The sequence below is a fragment of the Syngnathus floridae genome, chromosome 7 (assembly GCF_059516105.1).
Source record: "Syngnathus floridae isolate MCC-2025c chromosome 7, RoL_Sflo_1.0, whole genome shotgun sequence".
Classification (NCBI taxonomy): Eukaryota; Metazoa; Chordata; class Actinopteri; order Syngnathiformes; family Syngnathidae; genus Syngnathus; species Syngnathus floridae.
The window spans coordinates 8,207,802-8,226,376 of NC_142419.1; the positions used below are offsets into that span (position 1 = coordinate 8,207,802).

Here is an 18,575-nt window from a genome sequence, read left to right on the forward strand (position 1 = left end):
TAAGATAGGTGGAATGAGGTAAAAGTGTAGATCTTTAGCTTTACTGATTTTTTCAAGGGGTTCAGTGCCTTAATCACAGATACTTTGACTTTGGCATTGATGGAAGGAGGCGCTCACTCACCACACCCTGAGAATTCAGGTAATCAGCCTGACAACCCCCCCAAGTCACAGGGCTGCTGATGTTTACGACTCTAATACACCTCTCCCCTTAGTGAGTTCTATAAAACAGCTCCATCCTCCCTTCACTCTCAGAAACTTGTTAAAATTCAGCCTCTCACGCTTTCTTTCTGCCAGCCAGCCAGTCCCTCTGTCTCTTCATTAAGCTCTGCCACCATCATGGCTGCAGGCTTATTGCACTTAGATTGGCTCCCTGCTTTGTTCCTCACTTAAAGGCTGCTGCAGCAGGGGACTTAAAGCGGTCCTGTTCAGGCGGTCAGTGGGCCCTAAAAGTGCATTCTACCTCTCATCCCCTCTGGCCCGGTCTCCGGTGGGCTACTCAGTCTGAGAGGTGCCGCTTAAATAAAGGTCTGTAATTATGGGACCTGCTGAAGCCAAGATCTCAGGAAGACATTCTATGCTGAGAGAATCCTTTGTGAACCAACAGAATCTGTAGACCAAGAGGCAGAAAGTAGGCAGGAGGCATTGGCAGGAGAGTGTATTATTTTTTTTATAAAAAATGTGAACATCTCTACATGAGTGCAACAATATTGAAACAGCAGGCCTCTAAATCACAGGTGGCAAACTCAAGGCCCGGGGGCCAAATACGGCCCACCACCTCATTTTATGTGGCCCGCGAAGACAAATTATGCATCAAATTTGTGTGTCATAACTAGAATTGCAAATTGTCTTCACTTTTAATATCTTTTTTTTTAAATATTTGATCAGTTTTTACTCGTCTGATTTGAAAACGAATTATTTGTCATTTTGTTTTGTAGCTTTTACTGTAAATAATATGAGGTGTTCATACATTTATTTGGGTTGACAGTCATAATGGCCCTCCGAAAGACGCTATGACTACAATGCGGCCCGCAAAAAAAATGAGTTTGACACCCCTGCTCTAAATCAACAGCTTGGATAAGTCAGTACACAACTAAAATATACTTGTCAGAAGATATTCAAATGTGATGAGACAATTCGGATATAAACTCCTTTTTAAGGAGACAGATCAGTGACAATATAATGAAGAGCTGGGCTTGAAAAAAGGGGTTGGGACATAAAATAAAGCCATAGACATTCAAGAATTCAACTGTTGTAATATTTATTTTGCATAAGAATGATGAATCCAAAACACAGATATTTTTCTTTCACAACACAATCACATTCATTTGTCAGATGACATTGTTGATGCTGGCTAATCAGAGGTCATCTTTTTACTGAACATATTGAGATATATTGAGAGCATTCAGCTGGAATTTTAAAACCCTCTTGAATTCCATTACCTCTTTATTCTTGCACAGAACCGTTTGTCTGCTTGATTGGTCCCTCAATTCAGTTTGGATGCCGTCACTGATCATGCAGTTTACCTGTTTATAGTGGCACACAACCGAATAGTCAGTAATATGTATTAAAGTTCGTTTATATTGAACAATGTACACTACGAGTGAACATTTTGGAGGTAATTTCTCATTAAATAGCATGAGGAAGTGTGTCAAAAGGTCTGAATGTTGATGGTTATAAAACCAAAACACAACAGGAGGAAAGTGGAACGCATTCAATTAAAACACTATTCAGATTGTTGATCTTGTCTCACTAGCTGCACGTAAACCCCACTGTTTTGGTGTTAAAAAAAAAAAAAAAAATTCAATCTCAATTGAAAAATCTGTTTTGATCTAACTAAATCAAAACCTTTCCCTTACAGAAATATGTATCCAATCATCTTTTATTGAGGAGATATATCTTTGAAGGCCACATTTACAGTATGACAAGTTCATTCATATTGTAAAATGACAACAAAAACTAATCCCATCATAACCCTTTAAACTAGCCATACCTCAATGGATCAAATCGTAATCCAAATGAATCGAACCGAATGAAAGACATTAAAAATAACTGTACTTGAATCAAATCACACCATTCTTGCCAATTTATGTATTTAATAATTTTTTGTGGGGGAGCACCCCCTTTCTATGCATTATATTGATTGTAGAATTTAATGTAAAAATGTAATAAAACGCAAACACTTGATACTGAATCTCAATCTAAAGTGTCGGATGTGATGTGACCAAATCTGTACCTGCGATACTTCATGAGGAGCAACCTGTCCAAATAGGTGCGACTGCTTTCAGGGAACGCCACTTCAACGGCTATGTTTCTATTTCCTCTTTTATGGCCTCCCTCTGGAGGGAAGTCAGCTTGGGTTGCTGTACCTGACACTGATACAGTGAGAGAATATAAAAAAATTAATTTGGATTATAGAGAGACTAAAACAAAACCCAAAATGTGTCAGACAAAAGTAGGATGTGCAACAACAACAACTTCTCTAGAAATGAGAAAACACAATTTCATTGCTACTGACAGTAGGTGAGAAAACACAAGCAGGCAGCAGTGAGGCCCATATAGACTCACAAATCAATGTATGCAATAGAACAGGAACATTGCAACAACATGAGAGGGGAAAAAAAACACAGATCGAGGAAAGAAAGAAAAATGTTATGATTGCTCTCAACACTTTAGAAGTCCACAGTGGCAGTTTTAAAGTGGACCTGTGTGCCAGTGGCTTGACAGAAATAATTAGGGCTGAAGGGCCTGGCAGTAATTTGCAGAGTAGAGCGTAGAGGGAGAAGAGGGGGGGGGGGGGGGGGGGTCTGTCCAAGTGGTAAGGCAGAGAAAACAAGGGGAGGGAAGCACACACAGAAACATAATAATAACACCACTAATAGCACATACATACATAGCCATATGCTCTGCTGCAGATGCAGACCCAATATGAGATGGAAGGCAGCTTGTACAAATACATACACATGTGCATGGCTGAGGGAAATGAGTACTGCCGAGTGGCGTACAGCCACCCATAGCACTTCTCTAATTATTGCAATATGCAACCACCATGGATTATTTTCTTACTGCAGTGGTAAGCATTTTCTGGAAGGCCTTAACACACAAGCGTAAAGGCAAGGAAAGGAAGCAGGAACGCTCGGGAATTTGTGAAAATGGCGGAGGAGGAGGAGGAGGAGAGGGGGGTTGTCACGTGAGCACGGGCATGAGAGGACTGCTGAAAATGTTTTGCCATAATATCAAAGCCGTGAGGGATAGAGGGTTACCGTTAATGCACATTACATCAATGAAGTTAATTACAAAAAAAACTTAATTTATGCAGATGATTTTGCAATATTTCACACCTGTTTGAGTCCAAATTGTGACTGGTTCGGCAGGACCATCACACCTTCGGTTTCTCCAGTCGTTGAGAGCCTCCTGAAAAGATCTCGCTGACTCTTCTTCATCAAACTCTCCACCAAGAAGAGAATTGGCTAAATCCTTTTTAACAACCTTATAGTGTTCCTTTTTAGTAATTTCTGCGCTTGTCTTTTCTCCATAATTCCCAATAAACCTCTGCAATAAAAAAAGGGGGAGAAGCGCTGAATTAGAAGGATGCCGATATATAATTCATGCTAATCTTCTTTAATCTACCACTATAACAGTACTGTAAAACATGAATAGAAATTGAATTAGTCTCAAAATTTTGTTTCCTAATGAAAAATCCACCTATTCTAGTCTGTATACTGTGTATTGCCTTTCATAGCTGAGTAATTATACATTGAAAGGAAAAATGGAAAAGACAGATAATGAGATTCTTTGAGGCCGTGGATACGTAATTGCCAATTTGTGCAGGCAAAACAAGTAAAAACTTTCTTGTATCAACATTTTATACAAAAGCTCAATAAACTTTGGTGGGAATAATTTGATCAAAATTTAATCAGGCAGATCCTCAATGAAGTAGACATACTGTAATTGCAATAGCTGTTCACTTTCAAAATATAAGGCCTATTATATGGTGTATTGTGCATCGGTTAGTATTAATCAATAAGTCTGCTTAAAGTCTATTTGATCTGTTCGATTTGATGGACAGTTCAGTCCAGTCTCCACAAAATCCATTGAACTGCTGTCCATTTAAACACATAATATAATAATATAATAGCCCAACGTTGTTGTCTCAGCTTGGTTTAAGGAAAGAAAGTCAGTGAGAGCTTCTTGAGTCTTTGCTTTTTTTTTTTAAACAAAGCATTATGTAAAATTAAAAACATACTAATGAAAGGTCTGCAAAGTGTTGATATCATATCATAGTAAAGCTACAATGGTTGATTTGAGTTAATTATTTCCAATAAGAAAACTTATACACATTATATTAAACATGAAAAATGTAAATATGAATTTTACGTTGCCTATCATGGTAATTACAAAGCAACAAATATAAATACAAAAAATGTTTTACGCCTACTGCACTCAGATACCTCCATATTTAGAGGTCAAAAAGTGGGACGCGCGCTGCATGAATGCTGATTGAGCTTCTCTGTACCACAGGCTAAACTCATTTTTCTTTTCCTTTAATAACAACTGACCACTTGCACTGCTAAGGTTAACCAATATTAAGACTGTTATCCCGTCCTTGAAAGTGTAAAGAAGAACCACCCCAGACCGTGGGCACTAGAATTTAAAAGTGGAAGGCCCGACTACTGGCAGCACAGTTGAAAGGGTTGTCCCGGTCACCACCAGAGTTTAAGGCAGATCAATGAGCTTCTTTTAATTAATGTGGTTGATTCTCCCTTTGTGGACAGAATATTTAAAAAGACAAGGTGAGCGACTGTAGTGCACCGATTCCTAGATGAAAAGTTGCCAAAAAGTTAGAGTGTCAATTATATGGATATTTTCGCTAATTATTGGTTTGCTCGATCCTTATTGCAAATAGTTGAGGTTCACTGTACAGTTTTAAGTTGTATCATCCCCATTCACCACTAGATGGCAGTTATACTGAACCCCACAAAATGTCCATTCATCAATTAATGCATTAAATGTTCACGTGTGAGCCTTACAAAATAACCAAGTTTGTGGGAAACTAGAGAGGCCTAGTAGACAATTCTAATGAAATTAATATTCAATTTGTCACCCCGTCTCCTATTCTCTGTCCTCTTTTCCTGCATTCTTTCCAACACAAATGACACAGGATTATCTGAGGAGCGAGAGATACATGCATCAGCTGCACGTGTTTAATCCCCTAGCCTTTGCATCCTGCCAAAGTACACAGCCGAGAGTGATTGAATAAGGCTATGGGTGTATGCGCTTCCAACTGCAATGGGCATCCAACCCAACAAAACAAAGCAACTCAAATGAGAAGCCCAACTTACATATTGTAAAATGACCTGAGTAACAGCATGGGTTGACCTAGGCAGCAGGTAACTTACATACAATATGCACAAAATTCACCGATTTTCTACAGATGATTATGTTCAGATTCATGGGTGAGCTAAAATTTCCCAGCTGATTTTCTGAGAAAAACAACGGACTGCTCCCCAGATACCGACTTAAGTATCCAAAGAAAGGTTCAAGCCAAACTGGGAAGACAGGCTGTGATGCCAATACAAAACAAACACAGTGAACCCTCCAAAATTATTGGAACGGCAAGGTCAATTCCGTTGTTTTTGTTGGGTACCGAACACATTTGGATTTTAGATATAAAGATAATTCCAGAATTCCATCTTTTATGCCATGTTATTTACAGCTACAGTTGAGGCGTTAGAACAGGGGTTTTCAACTGGTTTTGTCTATTATAACTAAGAAGCAACTCGTGGACCACTGCTTTGGCGGACTATTTCATTTTGCACTGAAAGGGGATATACCTATACAGGCTATATATTTGCATCTGTGTGTCTGTTTTGGTAAGCTCAGCTACATTTGACATAGTTTTGATGAGTAAATGATTCACAAAATTAGCTAGAAAATAAATCAAGTCTAAATAATAAATCCTTTATTTTAAAAAATGTTACAACTATTTTCCATTTTCGATTTTTCGGACCACTTGAGGGCCGCAGACCACCGGTTGACAACCCCTGTGTTAGAGCACTACAACAGTTTTTCCCCACAAGAACCGTTGTCAGTTCTTTTGAAGTGCACCGGGAGTTACTTAATTTGTGTCGTCTAAACAGATGGATACAGTCAACTGTTAGGAGTATTACAAGTGCCTATTGTGGCTTAATTGGACAAGCAGCTTTTATGATAAATGGCACACCACCGATAATGCAGAGGGGGCCGACTTGACTGTCCTATGTTGCAGCGTTTACACAGCTGAGTTAGCCACCCTATTTGTTTGGGGATTTTTAATGACATGCAGGACAAATGTACCGTAGTGTAATATTAATCGCTCTCTGAGTGAGTTGATTTTTGTGAAAACATGAAAAACAAGTTCTGGCACTTAATGTTGCTTTGCTGTTTTCTGCAGTCTTTGAGTAGGAATATTTATGGAAGAGAAAAAAATATATAATGTGCTTATTTTATTATTGCTTCTCAGCCTTTGTGGTTGAGGAGTATGTATTTGAACATTAAACTATATGAAGATGCTTTTCTAGACATTTATTCAATAAAAAAACTGAAACATGCCCATCAGCCCAAAAATATTAAGATTTGTTTGGTAATATTTGACATTCTGAATAATTGGTTTACAAATGCTTTTTGCAGAGCAATAAATCTGAAATTGTGTGGATAACATTTAAACATTAAAAAAATGTCATTTGAGTTAAAGAGCTTTGTAATAAACAGAAGAGTATAACTGCTAAAGTGTTTTTTAGGCAAATATTATTTAGGGGCTATTTTTTACAAATACAATCCATCATTTAAGTGTGAGTCTGAGCAGGAGTGATTATTCTTGTTTTGCCTAATCAGAGCAGAGAGGAAGGATGAATGCCAACAATGATATGGAACAGTAGTGCCCCCCTTAGTTGAACTCTTGCAAACCATGTTTGTACTACACACTGATGTTTATTCTGTGCTCACAAGTATGAATTCTTAGCATGATGATGTGAATGTAATGCATATGCAGAAGAACAATCCCTTATGTTACCTTTATCTAGAGTTAAAAAAAAAAAATGAACGCACAATCAAGATCCTATGGGCATAGGAAAAGAGGTCAGAGTTTGCAGAGGGGGCTACTGACGAACAGCATCGTTGGGTGAATGGTTAGTTTTGTTGTCTCACAGCAAAACATCCCCTCATTCAATTCTCGATTGCCTCGCTTGGAACGTCCAACTGGTTTGTAGTAGCAAGGGCTCGTCGTGATTTGGACTGTTTTCAAGAAAATTTCCTCTGCAACACAGCTCGACTACAACATCAGCCTTTCTTCTACTTTTGAAGACTGATTCATCTTTATATCTGTAGTCATTTTCATGTCCTCAAATTGTTTATACAAAATTCAGGGTTGCAGATGATCAGGCTTTAGGTCTTAAGGCACAAGCCTGTTTTGTAATAATTGAGTCAATGAAGGTGATTTGAATGTCATTTGGTTTTAAAATCAATCATTCTTGAATTCATAAAATAGGACTGTGCACTAATCATGTTAGTTTAGCTTCCAATATGCATTATTACCACCTCAGTCACAGTCCTATAAACGTTTGCTTGGTCAAAATTGATCTTTTGATTAGTTTCTCAGGAATCGCCCATCCAAATGACTCCACACAAGATCTCACTATCAGAAGCGAACCTTGTAAAATTAGCTTGCATGAAGGGTTACCAACAAAATACACAGAGAAGAAAAAGCGAGGATGTGTGTAGATACAAAGGGTTAAACAATCTACAGTGATTCAGAGTAATAAAAAAAAGCTAGATTTCTCATTTTAAAGTAAACTGAAATAAACTGACAGAAGGTTCAGCTAACCGAGTCAAGCAGGTTGTGTGTGAGGTAGACAAAGTAGGCAGGGTTAATTGGCATGTGTCTGTGCATCTTGAGATCATTATTTCTGTTTAAAATCTGCTTTCCTTAACAGGGAAAGATTTTTACATCAGCACCCACAGTGATGGAGCCCAGACACAAGGTCAAGAGCAATGCGAACATTCTTGCATGTTTGCATTGCAGATTGCGAGGAGGATTGACACTTCTGTTCTTTGTAGAATTCTCAAAATGAGGGTGGGAGGGTTACATAAGCTTTAATTACAAATTAAACACATTTTTAAAGATCAAGTAAACATACCAACTATCTTACATAGGTACCTCTGTGCTTGTGTGGGATTTTTTTTTTTTTTTTTTTTGCAAAACCAAGTAGAAAATTGGACTACACAAGTGTGCATTGCCTTCTAATGGTGCCATAAAGCTGGTCCTTATCCTCCTTCTTTCGCCTAGGGATAAATTAGAGCCACACTCCTGGGACCAGGCATACTATCAGGCAACAAGCAGCATATCACGACACTCTTCTGTGCTATGCTGGAGGAAATTAGTTCCAATTTTTTTTTTTTTTTTGCCTGAATGGTTCTAGAATAAGAATGCATAGTATTAAGCATAGTGTGTATGCGTATGCACGGGCGTGAGTGTGTGTGTGTGCGCGCGTGTGTGTGTTGTTTCTCAAGTGTAGCCCATGAGTAATGAGGAGTGGGGCTGTTGGGAAAAGGTAATGACAATGAGCCGGTTACCCCAGGCACATAATTCTGGACGGCGCAAAGTAGTAGTCATAATTATACAAATTATTTATGTTTTAATTATAATTTCCCTGTGTTGCAAGAAGCGCCTTGGTATTATTGGGTGATTTACTGCAATTGAGTCGTGCAATAAATAAATATGGAATGAATGAATGAATGAATGAATGAATGAATGAATGAATGAATGAATGAATGAATGAATGAATGAATGAATGAATGAATATTTATTAATTTATTGAATATTGAAATGCTTGACAATATTGATATGTGGCTTCCAGCTAATTTTCTCGTCTCTTGTGACACCTAGAAATTTAACTGCAGAATTAATATGCAAAATAATTGAGGAGTGGTCAACAGTCTAGTTGTACCTTCCTAAGAATCACTTGTCTTATGGTAGTTTTACATTTAACTTAACTAAATGAAGTTAGAAACCAATTGGAAACCATTTTGCCATAATACTCAAGTATAGTTCTACAGGATATCATTATTGGTTAAATTAGTATGTGAGTCCCATGTGTGTCATTCACAGGCAATCCATGTGTTTTCTTGAACTATATTCTTCCTGGTGACTATGTTTGCCATTATGACCATCGCAACGGGTATTACAGATAGATAACCCATAAAGGTGCCATTTGGCTTCAACATAAATTGCATCAAGTAAAGTCCCACATTACATTTAAACTCACTGTGGTTGACACAAGAGGATGAGTCAAGAGCACCACCCATCTGCAATAGTGAATTGAGACTGAGTTATAAATAAAAGTTCACAGAGGTCACAGAAGGGAAAATTAGATTTCTGGTAAATCCAGCACAGGCGTTTTCATGTGTTTGATATTGATGAATGTATGTGCACGTTATGCATAAAATTTATTTAATGAGATTAAAAACTGTAAATGGCGCAAGAAACCAAGGAAGGAATAGAATCCAATTTTGCATGAGGAGGATGAAGGGGGAAAAAGGTGTTAATATCTGGCACAGCGAAGTACCTATATCAAAAAATATGTGAGAGCGGGGACATTTATTTGACAAGAGGGAGATGTGATATGGGAATGAGAGTGACAAACAACTATAATTAAAAGAGGCAGAGGTCATGAGCTGGAACGATGTTCCTGCAGTATTAAAGAAATACGTACAAAAAGTCAGACATGTGCTGTATACACACACACATTTGTCTTTTTGCTTCTGAAACTCTCATAGTCTGTGTGAAGATATAACTAATATTAGTTTATAACAGGGTTTCCCAAACAAAGGGTCACGATTCCTGCCATCTTTTGTCAAAGAAAAAAACTAGAAGATATTTCATTGATCATCACGCAGGCACATATTTTTCTGTCAAGTTGTGTTTCCTATTAATCTTTGTTGTAACAAGATTATTCTGTGTTCCTTATGGAAAAGTCTTGAGCTGAAACGTTTTGGTGGTACTATGGTATCAAACTTTAAAGTGGAAAGTGACCATAGTGGGTATGCTCCATGTGGATGCAGCACATCTGCAGCTATAATGTTTTCCTTGGGGGCTGGGGGCATTTGGGGGGCCAATTGTATCTTAAAGGTGTTCACAATCCACTCATTTTCTTTCCTAACCCCAAAAATTCTTCATAAAACTTTGGGACATGTTTAATGTTTTAAAAAAAAAAAAACTTCAACCAATCCACAGAACAGTGATAATAAAAATGACAGCTGTGGGTGATTTTTAGTGACCTTTACTCAAGATCTATGAATTTTTTTAGTCAACTATGTAATGTATACAAAAACTCAAATCCCGCCAAAAACATTGTGGATTTCTGCATACCTGCTGATGAGACCTGACGTCTCTCGGTCCACAAACTGATCCTGTCGTCGTGCTTTGCCGTGTTGTCTGGGGACAACAGCATGTATCACACAGAGGGAGATGAGGTGGCGCTAGCGAGACAGAGACATATAGTCAAATATAGCACACACAGCCTAGCAACTGGCCCGTTGCTGAGATATGCCAGCGTGTCCACCATATTTGAATGTATCATTTATGCCCTGTAAAATATATCAAGTCAGTAGACTTGACTTTATGAAGCGCCTTTCTACCAAGTTTGTAAAGTTAATGCCGTTCATCTCATTCTTAATCAGTAGGGGTTTTATGACATTGGCCCACCCTTTGCAACTAATACAGCTTCAACTTTCCAGGGAAGACTTTCCACATACTTAAGGAGTGTGTTTATGGGATTTTTTTTTTTTTGTTACCATTCTTCCATTTATGAGGTACCACACAGGTTGGATGAGAAGGCCTTGTTCTCAGTTTTTGCTCTAATGCATCCCAGAGGTTTTCTATTGGGTTGGGGCTAGGAGTTAAACATGTGATACATGGCCACAAACATGTTGAAAAAGAAAAGGGCCATCCCCTTTCTGCTTTGGAATGCCCTACCAATGGATATTAGAACTACTACCTCAGTAGAAACATTTAAGACACGTTTAAAGACACATTTCTATGAGATGGCCTTTAACTAACTTGTGATGGCCGATTTGGCCGGAGTTTGTTTTGTTCTCTCTGCCCACCCCCTCCCCGGCTGGGGAGGGGGTTAGGTGGCTCAAAAGCTGATCGCGGCTAGCTGGATTCTCGGGGACCAATTCAAGATGAAGGAACTGCAGCTCAACCCCCTTGAAGACACGGCCAGGACAACCGAGGGCACCTCCGACATCCATTTTTTCATTGATTTTCATATTATGTATTACTTTTGCACTCTCTGCATCCATTATAACCTGGTGATCCTGAAAGGGGGATCCTTCCATCTGTGGTCCCTTCTCAAGGTTTCTCATTTTCCCCTGGCAGGGGTTTTTTGAGTTTTTCCTTGCCCTTTTGGGAGCTTATGATCAGGGGATGCTTTGAGAATAATTGTCAATTTTTGGCTATGTGAAGCCCTTTGAGACTGTTTGTGATTTAGGGCTATACAAATAAACTTGACTTGACTTGACTTGTTTTCTACAGAGGACTAGTGTCATATTAAGCCCTACAAATTAAGAATGGGACGCAAGTCAATGCTAGTGAATGAATACTTTGGTAATACATCAAAACAGATAGGCACCTAAAATAACAGCACATGTTACCTTCAGTCTGATAATTCTTCATGTTTAAGCCCATACTGTACCTCCATGTGTCAATATTTATCACAGTTGGGATTTTAAGGGCATGTCGTGCAGTTACAAATGTCACTGCAATTTTGAGGTGTCAAATTGGAGAACATCTTGGAATTTTGACCTATACAAGCTTGTTTGAGGATATTATTAGGTGAACCCGGTGAGCTAATCGAAAAAGGAATTCCCTGAGTACAGCAGACAAAATGAAAGGACCCATGCAACAACTAATAAGGCAAAAAAACAAAAAAAAAGTGGCCTTTCTGGTGAGTACTGACATTCTGGGCAGGCTTCGTATGTATATTCCTTGAAAGCCAACGGTACTCCTTTTTTGTGAGGTTCTTAAACATTTACCTTTAAGTGTGCAATAGAGGATTTAACTGCCTGGAAATTAATTTCAGAAAAAAAAAAAGAAATAGTATTACTTTGAAATACAGTGTCATGCTATGACTGATGACTTACCAGTTACAGGTTCATCCTTCAGCACTCGGATCTTCAACTTGCCTGCTGACGATTGCTGGAAACAGGGTAACAAACAGTTTAAGCTTGCAACAAAAGGCTGCCCTGCAAAGATATAGTTTGGTTTGCAAACCCCTTGGGTGGCAGATTTGCTTGTGTGTCTGTTTTAAAAAAAACTAAGAGTTCAATTGGTTCATCATTCATTTCCAAACGTCAGAATAGGTTCATTGTAACTAAGGTCGATTGACTGCATATTTGTCAGTTACTTTAAAGCAATTCAAAGTGAACATCTTGAAAGTGCATCAAAAATACATTCAATTAAAGTTCGACCCAATAGCATGTCACCACAGGATCAAAATGAGTACTTTTACCATGTGGCATTAGTTCCATGTATCTAAATAGATACATCTACTAAATTCTTGTGAACATAGATTCAACAAGCAAACAAAATTAGTACCTTTTGGTTTTTCTTGGCGCCTTGCATCAAAGCACTGCTGCTTATTGATGCTAATTGTTCTGATTTCCGATAAAAGGTTCCTGGTTGCCTAAACGAAGAGAAGCAACAAGAGGGTATTTGGTAGTTTAGCTTAGATAATCAATCATACAAACCTAAATTCATTTAATAGTACTTTATCAGAGCTGTATCCTTTTATAAATATTTTGGATTCTTGAATTTTTCCTTTTTGAAACACTCCCTCACGTGTCCCAAATTAGCTTTACTCATTGGTTTAATCACGTCTCAGGTAGCCTTTTCCTGTTCAGTACCTTAGCCAACTGAAACTATCACATTCTGTGTTCCCCAACCTATGTATGTCTCTCAGTTTTGTTCCGTAGTTGATGTCTCATATCCACACTGTTGTATAATTTACTCACAGATAGACTTGTTCATTTTATCTCACTTTTGTCACTGTTAAATTCACTGAAATTGGACATACGGTGGAAGCGTATTGTTGGACAAATAAAGTGTGCTTGTTCTTTTGATTTCTAACTTCATGCTGTGATTTGATCCATTTGCCACCAGGACACAGAGTCGGTGATGTTATTTCAGGGACAGACACGGTACCAAAAGGCAATATAGTCAAAGGAAGAAACATCCTCACAACTCAATTCTCAATTCAATTAAATTCAGTTTTGTTTCTCAAGGTATTGCATTCAAATACACAGGTTCGCAACAAATGAAATGACTTGAGAGCTACTATAGTAAATAAAACCATAATCCTAGAAAACAACATATTCAATGTATAAATTATATGAATATATTAATTAGTACATCAATGTATGTACTTGATTAAGTATCAAGGGAAATGTAATGTAGGTACAGTATTCCTCCTTCCTCCTTCAGCACATCTGACTTTTTTGCGAATTTGTAACTACTGCTAAGAAAAAGAATTGGATTACTTTCAAAAGTATCATTTTTTGACAAGCTGAATTCAACACTAACTGCTCAAAACCACAGAGAAGTATGTTTCTGTGGCAAAAACATAATGCAGCAGGACTTCTAAATTTGAATAAAGACTTTGTGAAGATGCAAAAATGGATTCTTCATTTAGATGGGAGTTATTCATGCTCATTGTATTGAATTATTTATGCTACTGTGAAGGCTGTTTATTTTTGGTTGAGCTGGCAACCTGTCACAGAAAGTCAAACAATATGCGTGTGTAAAAGAATGTGCGTTTAAATGTGACGACAGACTTGCCAACTCCCTGAACTCTGTTGGTGTGTTATGCTGACACTGAGGGTGGGCGTCAGGTAATCACCTCAGCGCCATCTCCCTGGCAACTGACTGTCGCCAAGGGAGACAGCTCAGGCACACCTATGCTGGGGTAGGGTGACAAGTTGTCGCTTCAGGACATGCGAGAAAGAAATAAGGTGTTGGGAATCTTGGTGGACTTTGCATTAGCAAATATCTCATTATCTAATCCACAGACAGATTCACTTACATCTAGGCGCACAAGTAGGTTGCGTTCACAGATTCAACAAGGACACATTCATTGTTTTTCTACCTTACAAAAGAGGTTCAGGCTCAAAATATCAGAGTGCTTTCTACTTGGTGTAACACATTTGATTGTATAATATCAAAGAAGGCTGCACTTCATACATGATAAAACATGCCCACTCTTCAACTTTCCAATGCTGCCTCTCACTTGATCTCCAACCAACGTTCAGCCTGGTACCATATCGATTGCACCGAAAAAGGTGCCCTTAAATAATATAGGACGGGGGAAAGGATTTTTGTTTAAGACAAGGGATAAGAGAGCCAATAGTATCTACAATCCAAAGCCGAAAGTCAAAGCCATATTAAAGCTGGAAGTCAGGCGGCCCAATCATAGAAGGATGTACTACATTTGCCCCAAGCCATCGGACTGACTTTATTATTGCCTGTGTCTTCGTCACAAAACAATTACACCACATCTCCTCTCAGCAAACTAAATTTGTACATCTATTCGTTGGGGCCCAATAACTGAAGCCGCCTCTGATACAAGGATAAGCCATCTATCTACTGTGGGAGCAGTGTGATCTTGGGGACAAGCAAAGAGAAAAACAAAGCGGTGCATAACACAGATACACAACAACACGCACAGCTTGAGGATAAATCACAGCTTGAAGAGTTGCAGGGAAGGCTTGTCAAAGATGCACTCCTGTTGTACTGAGGACAATTTAGAGAGGGAACTGAAAGGATTTAATTCTAAGAAGCCTGCATGTCATAAAGCAGAAAATGAAGCGTTATACATTGCCAATCAGAAACGGACAGATGAGATGATTGGGGCACAATGCGAAACTACATGACATTTCCAAAAGCATGTGGGTGAAATGTGTTATGGTCTGATGAAATCAATTCGGTAAACCTAATTCAAAACTGGGTGGTTGGCACAGGAACAACAGTGCATGTGATCATAGGAACGTTATACCCACAGGTACGAGTTGCTAACCTCGGTGCTATTATTCATGGTGAAGTGAATTATAAACACAATACTAGAATATTTTTATGTTGCAGTCTTATTTCATGAAATTTAAATTCTTTGTTAAAATGTTTGGTACTTTATATCAGTCATCTACAATATAGCTAACATAAGCCAACCATTACATTTGAAGAACAAGGCGGTGCGGCAAAGTTATCACAGAACATAAGGCCAACGCGAGACAAAATTAAATGTTGTGATTTATGGAGTGCTGTATCAAAATCACACAGGCAGCTGTGCCCACACCATGCATCATGAAGCCAGTGAAGCTGTAAATGTTGCAGTATTTCAACATGACATGGAGCGCTATGTTCATGTGTTATCTGTTTAGCTGCAACACAGCACTCTCCCCACATTGATTTATAGCTCATTTATTAGAATTGGATGTTGGACCTCCAGTTATGCAGCCTCATTCAGCTGATTTACGTTTAAAAGCAGACTGGTCACGGTCAATAATAAGAAAATTTTGAGGGAGGAAAAAAATCATTGGGTGGGAATTGATCTCAAGGTCAGTGGCATAAAGTCAGTGACGTGAACTACTATACTATCAATCTTCAAATGTGTCTTCCTCTGCTGGATTTTTTTTCTCACCAACCATCACTGTTTTGTGTGTTACAACTGGTGAAATGGGCAATTTCTCTGCACTTAACTATAAGCCTCTTAAGTCTCTGATCCCTCTCTTTAGCCCCTCTAATTATAGCCCATCAACATGTCAGATTCAGTATAATGTTATTTTCCTATTACAGGATGAAAAAAAAGAATGTAGTCTCACACGGTGGCCATTATTCACTTAGTTCCAGTCTACATAGAGTAAAAAAATATTTTCTATCTTTGTATTAGAAACAACACGTAAACAGCTTGTGTAACAGTGGGAATTCATCATCTCGTCGAAATTACTCAGTGTACGGGCGTTAATGTCTAAAACACTGGCAAGAATAACAGGCGTTAATGTCTAAAACATTGGCAAGAATATTGAGTCAAAATGACTGAATTGTGCCCAAAGTGTCAATATTTTCTGTGGCCACCATTATTTTTTCATCACTACATTTATACGCTTGGGCATAGAGCTTCACAGGCTGCCACTGAAATCCTCCTCCACTCCTTTAGGATATTCCAGAGCTGGTGGATGTTACATACTTTGTGCTTCACCTTAGTTTTAAATGCCCCACAGATTCTCAATGGGGTTGGGGTCTGGATCCATGCTTGGCCAGACACCTGATATCCTATGCTATGTAAGTAAACAAACTGCCACTGTTTGAGGAAATACAGCTATCTCTAAGACTTTGAAGAAAATTCAATTATTTTATTTTCCAATATTTTTCTGCTCTTTGTCTCTGGTTGCATTTCCAACTGTCCTTTCCCACTTCTCTTGACTTTTACAGGTCGCTTTTATCTCCACCGCAAAAGCTGAACCATTGATACTCACCCTCTCTCGCCTTTCTCTCTTCTCATACTGTCTTTCAGTTTTTGCAGTTTCTCTTCCAGCTCATTGCTCTGCTGGGCCAGAGTCACTGTCTCCAACTGCAGGCCTTGTGGGTTCCTAGGTAACACACACGCACACACACACCCGCGTTTATGAAGCCAGTCAATGATAGTCAATCATACAAATGATGCACTCAATCAGATTAGCAAGCCAAGCTCTCATCAATATGTTCAATCCATCCACTGCGCAGATCCCTGTTGCCACGGCTGATCAATATTTTCATCAGTTAGTCACAAGATGAGTGTAGCAAGCATCAATTCACTCAATTACTGGCTGGCAAATGAAAAAGTATACATGGACATTGGACTACATTTCACAGGAAGTACTATGGAGTGAGCAAACATGCTGAACTGCAAACTTTTACAATGATGCCCACAAAATGAATTGTACACCCACATAACCAAGTAACAAGTGACTCAGATGTATATTTTTTAAAGTCATATCTGATGTGACATTGATGTTATCTCAGCTTACCTCGCACTGAATTGTAAAGATTTTGTTTTGGAAAGTACCGCAAAGTCTTTTAAATTCATGTCTCCTCGTGGGCTGGGAGGCCTTCGTCTTTTTACCAGGAGATTAATTACATCTGCAATAAGATCAAACAGTCATGCCATTGAGTATATATGAACACGCTCACTTCGAACTAGCTCACACTCGCTACAGCACCACTGTCAGTGACTACTAAACGGATGCTGCTGAGGAAGCGTGACCAGAGCAGACAGATTTGCCAAAAGCTATGCAAGGTAGTTAAAACAACTGGCAGTAACTGTTTAAAGGGCTATTGAGAAATTAGTTAAGTGAGGCATATTAGGTATATTGTTATAACGAGAGCAGGGAAATTGCCAACAACATAGATCTAAAACACTATCTAAAACATAATGGCTTTGGAATGAGGTTGTTAAGTTTCACTCAAAGGGAGGAGGAATGAAAAAAAAAGAAAAAGCAAATAGTAAATTTTCACCTCTGATTCTACAACATTAATAATATTTAAAAAAAGCATCAGTTGACCTATATTCCATAGTGCTTGTCTTTATTAGAGTGGAATGGGTGAACTGTACGAGGTTAATTGGAGGTACAGGCCAAATATAAGCAAAGAAGCATTGGCTCACATTCCCACATGGACTATTTAGAAAGTCTTCAATAAACCTAATGTGATTATGGGAGGAAACCAAAGTTGGTCCAAGCTAAAACTAGAACAAAGACTGTGAGGAAGACGGACCACTTTCCATGCAAACATGTGGATCAGTAATAAGATCAGTAAATTCCATTGCACAAGAACATTTCTTTTCAGATGTGCATTTCAATTGATCGGGATTAATTTAAATCCCTCGAATATCCAACATACCAAAAAAAAAAAAACACCGATTGATGGAAAAAGCAGAAAAATAATACCTGTCACTCTTTGTAAAGTGGATTACCCTGGTTTGTTGTGATATTCACATTGCTAATAGTCCATTGGGCTGAAATTGTAAATTTTAAAACATATGCCTTTGAATAAATAACTTGGCTATTAGTGTGAGCGGAACTGAAGAAGGAAAACCGAGATACAGCAAATAAACAAACCGAATGTCACATAAAAACAAACAGGTATAGTAAAGCTGCCGAGTCGCTAGGGCAAATTATTACATCACTGGCACACGAATATTAAGTCACTCTAAATCATAATATTTAGTCTCTCTAAAACATATTGTAACATGATGGCACACAAAGTTTCTTCGTGCATACGACGATTAAAAAAACGTCATGGTAACTACATGGATTAAATTCACCTGACGTGATGAGAACTGATGTAGTCCTCCTTCAATATTAAAACGTTTTATTCAAGTTGTCATATAAACTTGTCGTATGTCGTTTGCCGGAAGCACGCGTCCAGGTAGAAATGTTGTTTTGTGTTCCCATGACTACCAGAGCAAGTGCATTCCAGTTCTTTTAAGTGATTTGGCTCTTTAAAATCAGTT

General features: G+C 38.4%; 1 protein-coding gene across 1 annotated transcript; it reads right to left on the bottom strand.

Moving 5' to 3' along the window:
* Positions 1 to 1,241: 1,241 nt before the first annotated feature.
* zbbx (zinc finger, B-box domain containing) lies at positions 1,242 to 18,280 on the bottom strand. Its single transcript, XM_088381673.1, has 9 exons — positions 18,010 to 18,280; positions 17,092 to 17,203; positions 16,561 to 16,674; positions 12,632 to 12,719; positions 12,178 to 12,232; positions 10,403 to 10,512; positions 3,339 to 3,549; positions 2,234 to 2,372; positions 1,242 to 1,523 (listed from the first exon to the last, which is right to left on the bottom strand). The coding sequence occupies exons 2-9, from the start codon at positions 17,148 to 17,150 to the stop codon at positions 1,520 to 1,522; spliced, it is 780 nt and encodes a 259-aa protein (XP_088237799.1). The 5' UTR covers positions 17,151 to 17,203; positions 18,010 to 18,280; the 3' UTR covers positions 1,242 to 1,519.
* Between the last annotated feature and the right edge of the window lie 295 nt (positions 18,281 to 18,575).